General features: G+C 41.8%; 1 protein-coding gene across 8 annotated transcripts in view; it reads right to left on the minus strand.

The window, feature by feature from the left end:
- Window positions 1–7,283, minus strand: part of LOC111588728 (serine/threonine-protein kinase WNK2) — a 44,625-nt gene extending 37,342 nt beyond the window's left edge. For 6 of the 8 annotated variants that reach the window (XM_055012610.1, XM_055012614.1, XM_055012613.1 and 3 more), the window contains exons 1-2: window positions 6,543–7,283; window positions 5,351–6,178 (exon numbers count right to left, since the gene is read on the minus strand). In XM_055012610.1, the coding sequence (XP_054868585.1) occupies window positions 5,351–5,998 (648 nt within the window). In that variant the 5' untranslated portion in view covers window positions 5,999–6,178; window positions 6,543–7,283. The remainder of the gene's footprint in view (window positions 1–5,350; window positions 6,179–6,542) is intronic. The other 2 variants (XM_055012616.1, XM_055012615.1) reach the window with 2 other exon arrangements.
- Window positions 7,284–10,193: the final 2,910 nt, after the last annotated feature.

Here is a 10,193-nt window from a genome sequence, read left to right on the forward strand (position 1 = left end):
ATTTTATTAACTAGCCTCTTTATATCATGCTTGTGGTGGCTCTACCACAGGCCACATTGCTGTGGCTCCAACAGGCTTGTCCTTCTTCCCGCAGGCTCTTCAGTTGGCTGAGTGACTCAAGAACTCAGGCGTGCTTGAAGATGGAGCCGCTGATAAGGCACTGCTAGCTACAGCCACTGGGTCTGGCTGTCTTTGCTGCCCTGGGCCTCTCAATGCCAAATGGGGTGTAACCAATGACCCACTTGGGCATCTACAAATTTGTTTTCTTCAGATTTCCTTTTTTCCATCTAAGCAGCCAAGGAGGCGTTGTTGTTACCCCTACACGATAGCCCCAACCCAAAAGAAAACGTAAGTTACAGTCCAAAGCACATTACCATCCCACAAAATAGCTCAGTCTTAACTCTGATTACCAAAAAATCCAGTGTTTAGAATTAAGACACTGCCCAAGTAACTCATGGGGTCATCTGCTGGGTTTGCTTGTTTCAGGGAAGCCAAAATCTCTGACAAACACACACAAAACTCAGGCAGGCAGCTTCATATCACTGCCATGGTATCACTGCCTGCTCCGCATTCACAAGCTGAGAACCAGATTTAATCTACAAAACTACAAGCTCGCTGCCAAATACCACAGAGGAAAAGCCAGAAAAAAATGTGTCTGCAAGTGTGTGCACAGCCTTCAACACTAAGACAAATATCTATACACAGAACCACAACTGAGAGAAAAGGAAAGTTTCCAAAGTTTAAAAAAAAAAAAAAAATCTTCCAGTGAGCAATAATGGAATAAGACAAGGCAAACCGAAACACAAGAAGTGTTTCTTCTCAACAATGAAAAACTCACAACAGGCATCCTTCTCTCAGATTAACATCCTTGCCTGAGCCAGGGCCATCTGTGTTATGCCAGCAGCCTGGCACAGAAACAGAGATGTGGGGGAGATGGGCATGGAAGGGGCAGCGGGTGAGAGAAAGGAGGGAGGATGAGAGACAAAAAATAAACACGAGACCAGATCAAAATTTCTAGGCAAGAAAGCCATGTGACTTACGGAAGGAGTGAAAACAGTGGAAAATCACAGTCATATCTCATGTCTCTCCATCTTCCACATAAACCTTTGCTGTTTTCAACAACTGTTTGTTGAGCAATGCAAAGCTGGCATCGTGTACACGCAACACTAAAGAGTAAATATGCATAACACTACATTAAAATCTGAACTACCTTGAGTGCACTCTTAAGGCATGTTTATACCTGTACATGAGGATGCTGCTGAATGTGACCAAGAAGATGTGGTGTGATTATGGGCAGAGTGGGTTCTTGGCTCAGATCCCCAGTCTCTAAGGTGACTTAGAATATTACCCGTTTATTCTACTCCGACACATAAAGCATGCTTTTAAATCCCACTGAAGAAACTAATTCTAACCCTCTGTTTAAGAATAAAGCATTTCATTCTCTAGACTACAGTCAGCTGGCCAAGCTTATTACAGCCACTCAGGTTTAAGAAGCATTTAGTTGACACAATCACACAATAAACAATTTGACAGTAATACCCTATTTGGATGGGCGCAGTGAGGTCTGTGAGGTGTGGCGATTATTAATTAATGAGACTAATGCTGTAATTCAATTTTATTTATTTCAGTTTTATATAATTCAACTAGACTGACACTTTCAGGGGTTTACCATTGCCCATTGGTGACTGTATATCACATGGTTCGAGCTTGCACGCTTGTTGACTTCTACAAGACTAGCCTTATTATTCAATAGCCACACCTAGTCGATCCACATCACCTTCCTTTTTGTCCTCCTCTCGACCAAAATCGGACACTGCTTTTTTGGCGACCTGGTCTTACTGTAAATTCAATGACACTGACATTTAAATGTCATAACAGCCATTAAAAATTGGTGAGGGAGCAATACAGAGGGAATAGGAAAGAGAAAGGTTGCACATGTGGATGACTATGACAGTGTGGGTACATATAACAAGACTTGATGATCACTATTTGATACAATTCAGTGGAATTTTCTGGTTTATCATGTATAGAACTACATTAGAGACTGACGTCCCTTGAGAAGCAGGGTGACAGTCGCTTAACGAATGGATATGAATTGGATCAAGCTGCATCATACGCCAACTTGTATCTGAAAGTGGCATAAATGACAATTTAGTTGTGGTTTTGTGTGCTAAATTAACTTTAAAAGTAGACTGGTATATCTAGAATGACATTAATATAAATGTTAGTTGTTTTTTTCCAAGCAAAAACACAAAGCTTCAGGACTCTTAAATATGAATATTTGCATGTTTTACTAGGTCTTTTACAATAATAAAGTTAATACATTGTGTTTTTGGTAGAAAAAATAATCTCAGAGAGGGCGTCATTTTCATTAGCAGTTCATCTATTTAGGATTTTCTCCATGCATTTTTTCGTCTATTAAAACACCAGAATAGACGAAACAGAGAAATGTCCATAAACATTTCTTGGCATACATCTTGTTTGAGCTGGTCACAGTGCAAAATCCAGAAAATCTGTTATACTACAGTCTGACTCATCAGATGGCCGGGCGTTTCATGTGGTTCTCGCCTCCCCTTGCAGCATCTACATGTTATCTTATTTTTAAAACCCCCTTCTCTTTGGGAAACCACAACTAGCTCCAGGATAGCAACCAACCACACTGAAACTTTCAAGTTTTGACAAGGATTTGGACTGTGCAATAAGGACTCCCTGCTTGTTCTTTTTGATGAATTAGCCATTTTAATGTAAATGTTTGCCTCCCTGCATGCAAATGTTCCACCAAAACATTTCTCTGTCACTATTTTGAGGGGAAACTGTTGCTGCGTCCCTGCCATAGCACCGTCCATGTTTAGTTTCATGAAACACAAAGCAAGCCAGAGCTTTTTTCCCCACTATAGCAGAATGATAATGAGCGGCACCCAGACTGTCCTGCATAGCAATGTGTCAGTGCTAGAGAATGGTCTGGCTATGTGAGAAGCATTTTATGATAATGGAAGCAATTCTAACATTTTAGATGCTTGAATTATCGAGTTCGGGGGAACATTTGTTTGAAATTGACTATTGACTGCTTTTAATCAGATTAATCACAGGGTTGATGTGGATTAATTTTGATTAATCACTCAAAAAAGAAGGGAACGTGCGCGCGCGCACACACACACACACACACACACACATACAATTTCCCATCGAGATGGCCAACGTGCTTTTCAGCGTCCTCCATTCCAAGTTGGTTGGTTCTGCCACTACCAAATCAACTGCCCATTTGCACAAGTGTGCAGTAACATGCGCAACAGTAAGTTTACTTGGACAAACTGCCTGAAATGCGTTGTCAGAGATGTTTCAGGGATGTTGAGTCATTATGCGCTGCAGATGGGTTAACCGTGATAAAATTTAATCAGATTAATCATGACGATGGACTAATCCGCATTAACGTGTTAATTTTGACAGCCCTAAAAATGACAAAACAATAAGAGTTCATGAAAACAGCTGCAAATTAACTGGTTAACAAATCATTGCAGCTGCCATCTGTAAATATCACCACAGGCTCCAGAAAAAATCTGGTGGTCATTCCCCCCCTCTTTTATAGAATGTTTTAAAGCCAAAATGATTATTCAAGGAAATAAATATTCAGTTAACTGCCAAACCTTATTCTTGGATCTAATTCAGAACAACTGTAATGACTTGTCAAATTTTTTGGGTAGTTAAAATTAATAAAAGGGAAGGATTAAGCAACATTATATCACCAGTAGTTCTGGTCAAATGAACAAGGTCCCTTAGTAACTCAGCACACAATGTTTCAGTGAATGGTTCTGATCCAGTCAGTAGGCTGATGAAGCAGAGCACAAATGATAAATTACATAGAGCTCTGACCAGTAATTTTTTTATCCAACAGTTTCTAATGGTAGGCTATCAACTCAAAGCTACAATACTGTATAAGAGAATGACGACTAGATGACAACTTGCATCGTGATTAACATTTATTATTGACTGTCCACTAGAGGGGGGGGTCTAATGTGTCATTAGGGAAAAATAAAACAGAGTAAATTGCTGCCTGTTCCACATTCTGTCATCGACTGACCTCCAACTGAAGCTCTCTGCTGTCAGGCTGATGGAGACGTAGGACTGCTCGCTGCTATCAGTCTGCATGACATCATCATGTAAAGACACTGTACCTCAGAGTTATCATTACTCATTCTTCACCAATGGCATGTTATCTTGGAAGTCCTTTCAAGTGATGAGATGATCACTGTCTTGTGATGCTACAGTCATACAGAACAGATTTAGTTCTTTTTAGTGCATCCAGCACTGCATTCTTTCATCTCACGGGTTACTGACGCAGCATGTTTTCAGTACCCTAGGCAAAGTATTCATCGAGGCCACTGACCACCACACGGTTCCCAGCAGGCTACAGCGCACTTCAGCTGCTTCCTGTCAGCCTACCTCCTGTTGCACAGAGGGAGGGATTCAGGGAGTAGCACCACTCATAACATGAAGACAACACTGCTGGGTGAGACAACACAGGCATCTCCTGCACTGTCCGCTCCAGTAACTGAGCTCAGGGTCGTCACATTGTCAGTGGGAAAAATTGGAAGAGAAAAAAACAAGGTCGGTTGAACCCAAATTGTTGGAAATTAATGGCAAACAATTTTACCTAAATGGTGGAAAAATAACAAAATACATGACAGGTTTTCTTTCTTTAAGGGAGCCAGTCATGCTTACTACAGTCCCCCTTAAGCCTCCTGGGACAGAGAGGGAGAGATAATCCCAGCTGCAGTCTCCAAAGGACGGAAATAATTAGTTAATACCTTTGCACAGTCTAAGCTTGTGATTTTCTTGTCTGTGTGATGCAAGAAAATAGACTCTCCTTGTGCATTTGCAAAACTGCCGATCACAATACCACAGTGGTATGTGTCTCCACATCAGCAGCTAATTCTTGCCAATCATTTTTCCTGTGCAACCAAATGTATTCAAACCCATTTGTAACTTAGCGGGCTCCTGCATGAGACTCAAACTGACTGACAGCTCCCTGAAGACGTCTCCATTATAGCATCATGAAGTGTGAGAACAGAGAGGAAAACAGATACTGGGTTTCCTGGGGAGTCAGGCTTTCCTCCACTAATATCAATCGTTTGATTGATGTGTGTGTATTTACTGGAGAAGGTAAGTTGCAGATTTAAAAAATAGTGTTTAGGGTTTGACAGTGTCTTCAATGTCCATCTGTAAGAATAAAGATTATAAAAATAAGCCTCCTTTAAAAAAAAAAGGAGCCTGATGAATACGCTGTTTTTTTTACTAGAAGTCGACAGATACACAGAACTTGTAAATCAGATGGACAGTTTTTCCACTTTACCTGCAGCTCACACCAGGCCACCTCCACCCAGGTCTCAGTATCCAGGCCTTTGTAGACCGTCTTGAAGGACCCTCTTCCCAGCTCGATGTCAAATTTCAGGAACCTTCCTCCGGGAGATGTGGAGACTGCTTTCATCTCTGCTTCCTCCTCGTTCTCCTCACTTGCTGCCTTGATAGCAGTTTTACCACCATCACTGCATGTCACATTTAATGCATCTCCTCCTTTCTCCTTGTCCTCATCAGCACTGGCGCTCTCCGTTGCGCTGTCTTTGTGCCCAGCTTGACTTTCAGTGCTGGAACCCTCCTGTATCCCACAACTAGTCCCCCGTGTCCTGTCCACGATTGTTCGCAGGTTTATGTTTACAACCTTGCTCCTGTTATTGCATTCGGGTGCTTCAAAGGCCTGCTCATCTGTGTCTGAAAACCACAGACTTCTTCTGATGAATCTTTGACGCACATTCCTCTGATAACTAGAGGAAGGGTATGCGCTGGGGTCACTCCCACCTCTTACAACTGAGTCCACAAGATTGACATTTCCATCACCCAAGGCCTCATACATGCTCACGGCCAGTTCACGCTGAGAGTTGGGCACAGACGGATATTTCGGCTCCTGGTGAGCCTCGGAGGTTGAATTAGACCCCGGCTCCATGGTGATTTAAAAGTTCAGTCACTTTGGTTTCCAGGTCATTCGTGCCATGGCTAGACTTCCCAACACGCAGATGTACAGTTGAATACCTGCAGCGCCCACTCGGTGACGCAGTTTGCCAGCAGAGGCCCTTATCAGCACTGGGATGGAGACATGGACGAGATTTCATCCGATATACGAGAGCTGCAAAAGAAATATTGCCAGTTAGTGAAACAAAATCCAACAATTCATGATAAATACGGCAAACAGTGGGGTTAGCCCGTAGCTCCATGCGTGCTAATAATTACCGAGGTTAAGTTAGTTGGTGTTAATTAAAGCAAGTGTATAAAAAAAAACAAGCCCACGAGTTAAAACATATTGTTTCTAGAAACCATCGTCATCCAGGTGGACGCAAAACTAGCAAGCTAGCTGCGACGACACAAGTTAAGTTTGACAATTCACAACTAGCAAAACGTTTGCTAGCGCTAAACCTGCGTTCACATGATAAGGACTGGTCTTCAAACACTCCCTTTACAGCTAAATTAAACAACACTGGGACACGACTTACCTCTTTTTGTCCTCAAAAAGCGAAGAAAACACGACCATACAAGCTCGGCTAAACTGACGCTAGCGAGTCCAACCTGCCAGGTCCGATACCAGAGAAAACCTCGCTAACGTGCGCCAACTGTCCACGACAAAAGGTGGACTTTAAAACGCCCTATCTGCATATTATCCCCATTTTCACGCACAGCAGCCTCCCCAACGACCGCGAACAACACCCAGGTGGAATGCAGGCTCTGCTAGCTCAACGCAGACCTCATATTAAGGACAATTAAAGACTAATGTGTTGTATTTATCTCCTTTTCAAGTCCTCGCATCCCTTCGGTTCGGCTGCAGCTCCCGATGCGACTCTCTCCGCGGCCGCTGTATGCGGAGCGCCGCGATGAACGGGTCGCTTCAAGACACGGGGGTTTTCTGTTTCCCCGTAGTCACCTCGGCAGTTAACTTGCACGGACAGCTGTTTTCGCATTTCATCGTCTCTCCCCCATTAGCTTGGTGTGCACCGGCGAGGCACACAAATGTGTTTCCCATTCAGTTCGCTTGGCTCCACGCCCCTGGTAACGACCGGAGGGACCGTCCAATCACACGGCGCTGTGGGGCAGCACGGAGAGCCTGCTCATCCCGCTGCTACACCGCGCAACGCACACCGACACACATCTAACACAGCAAAAGACAAAGAGTGGTTAGAGTCAGTGCAAGTTAAATGGCAACTGACCGTTTTTATCCACGCTAAAAAAGGCCTGTTTGTCATCTGTGAAAATTTTCTCTCACGCCCTTTACGGACTCATCGCAGTCACGTGGATTCCTACCTCAGCCTGCTGTGGAGGAGAATCCCCTCAAAAAATTACATCACATTATAATAGAATTATAAAGTGCATACAGAGGAAAATGCACGTGTTGACTGCTGAAAGCCACCGGATTGTAGATGGAGTAAAAGATGCAGAAAAAGGTCAAAATTAATTGAAACTGGATGCATCTATCAGGGGCTGTGGCACTTAGAATTTATTTGATCCCACCTCAAGTATAAAATTTAACATCGAATTTGACTAGAGTTTCTTGACACGACATTAAGATAGCCAAGCAGTACTGATTTCGATTTAGGAAATTGCAGCTTTATCTGTGGCCTTTATCTGGTCACTTGAGCCAAATTACACTGAAGTGTCATGAAGCATGCAAGAATTATGGAAACTTTATGGACACGCCCTCACGAGTACACCCCAGTTTTTCCATTTTTTATTGGAAATTATGCATGTTGATGTCTCATTGTACTCTGAAATGAAAGCATAGAACAAATATACAAATTAAGTTTTTTAAAAAAAAATCAATTTAGAATTCAAAATGTATTCTAAACTTTTGACTCATCAAAGTAGTCACCTTTGGCAGATGTAACACTTGTGGCATTCTTTCCACAATAGAAATCAATTATTTTTCAGAAAGTTCTTCCCAACTCTGTTGCAGAAGTTCCCATAAATGTGTGGCACTTATAGGTTGCTTTGCTTTCACTCTTCTGTCCAATTCATCCCAAACCAGCTCCAAGGGGTTTAAGTCTGGACACTGTGCTGCCACTCTATGTTTTCAAGCTTACGTTCTTGTTCTTGTTTTCTAGAGTAGTTCTAGCATAGCTCGGACTTATGTTTTGGGTCATTATCTTGCTGTAGAATGAACCCCTTACCAACTAGGCGCATACCATATGGTACTGCATGGCGCTGCAGAATGCTGTGGTAGCCATTTTGGTTCAGGGTTCCTCTCATTCTGTACAAGTCACTGACCCTGAATCCAGAAAAACAGCCTCAGACCATCACGCTTCCTCCTCCATGTCTGACAGTTGATGTCACACACTGAGGAATCATCCTTTCTCCTACTCGACCGCATACAAAAGTCCTGCATGATGAACCAAAGATTTCAAATTTTCATTCATCAATCCATAATACCTTCTAGTCTTCAATAGTCCATTGGCGGCGTTTCATGGCCCAGGCAAGCCTCTTTTTCTTATTCTGACGTCTTAGCAACAGCCTTCTTGCTGTAACTCGACCTGTCAAACTTGCAACTCAAACTCTTCTCTTCACACTACGACCCCTATTAAGATGTGCTTGAAGCTGTTGTCCTTTGAGCTGCCTATCACCAAGCTGTTGACTCTCAGAAACTTGTCTTCTGATTCTGCTGTGGCTTTGGGTCTGCCAGACCTCTTCCTGTCAGTTTCCCCCAGTTTCTGAGTGCCTTTTGATGGTGAAGAAAACTGTACTCACTGACACCTTGAGTTTCTTCGCAATTTCTTTGTATGAAAGACCTACATTTTTAAGTGTTATGATGGTCTGTCTCTTTATAGCAACACACTACTTTCTGCAGTACAATACTGTTTAAATAATGCTCTGGAGGGTATGGTGCCACGGTGTGTTCCAACACTACTTTCATGCAGACAGAGGGGGTTGTAAGGAATCAAAAAAAGTTGGAATACCTGTAGGATTTGGTAGCACCAACTTTCAAGGCTTGATCCTTTATCAGTGATCAACCTCCATTGCTGCAGAACAGCTTTAAGTTAAAAACTCATTTCTTGTTCCCTGAATAAGGCTTTTTTGTATAATTCTGAAATGTTAATTATTTTTCAATTTTGGGTAACCTTACCTTTGTTTCAACCTCTGGCAGTTCACCACTTACCTTTGTACCATTTCAAGCTATTCATTGGACTTGAACTACTTGAATGTCAATACAAAACTGGATAAATTGGGATGTTCTAAAATTTTTGACCAGTAGTGTATATTGACCAAGCACAGAGAAATAATACGTGATATCTCAGATCAAACATATTGGCAATATTTGGGGTCCTGCAAACATGGGATGTACTAAGACTGATTAAGATTGAATGGAATACACTCTTTAGAGGAGCAGTCAAAAGTGTCTTTAACAGGAAATCCAAAATGCCGCAAAGATTTGATGGATAGCAAGAAGCTGTTTGACTGCTAATTTGGGCTCATTGTTTTGATTTTAACACAAGGGTTTGTTTATTTTTTTTTTAACGTGGAATTGTGTTTCAAGCATCTGATATATATGAATAGCAGCAAAAAATATTCAGCTTTTTTTTAAAATGGCAAAACCTTATGAAACTTGACAGTCTTTTACAGTTCTCAGGTTTTTCACTTGATTTGATATTAATAGGATTCAGCAATCAAGAGTTAAAGCAGTTTTAATTGGTTGGTGCCAAGTTTGGTGAGGATTGGATGGTGAATATAGAACAGGGAATAATAAGTATGGGTGTTCTGATATTCATACTATCATATTATGTCAGAAGGCCTGTGTCAAATACAGTAGCCTATGCCAGAAATACCAGGATGTTGTACTACATCTAAATCTGACCTCTTATTAGCTATATAACATACATTGCGGTGTCTTGCACAAGTATAAACAAGTTAAAATCACCAACAGATGACAGCTCAATTCAAACTACAGACTGCAATAATACTGCAAGAAACAGTACATACTTTGTAAGGGCAGCTGTAGCTGTCATACTTAAAGTAATAAAGCAAAGTATGCGATTTGGATCACAGCACACAAAAATTCTAAATGACAGGGAAAAAAGTCATGAACCAAAGGGGTGTGGCCATCAGAAGCATTTGCCAAAATATTAGCCAAAACATTTTGCGATAATCGATAGGTTATGTCT

This window comes from Amphiprion ocellaris, chromosome 8 (assembly GCF_022539595.1).
Source record: "Amphiprion ocellaris isolate individual 3 ecotype Okinawa chromosome 8, ASM2253959v1, whole genome shotgun sequence".
In the NCBI taxonomy this organism is placed as follows: domain Eukaryota; kingdom Metazoa; phylum Chordata; class Actinopteri; family Pomacentridae; genus Amphiprion; species Amphiprion ocellaris.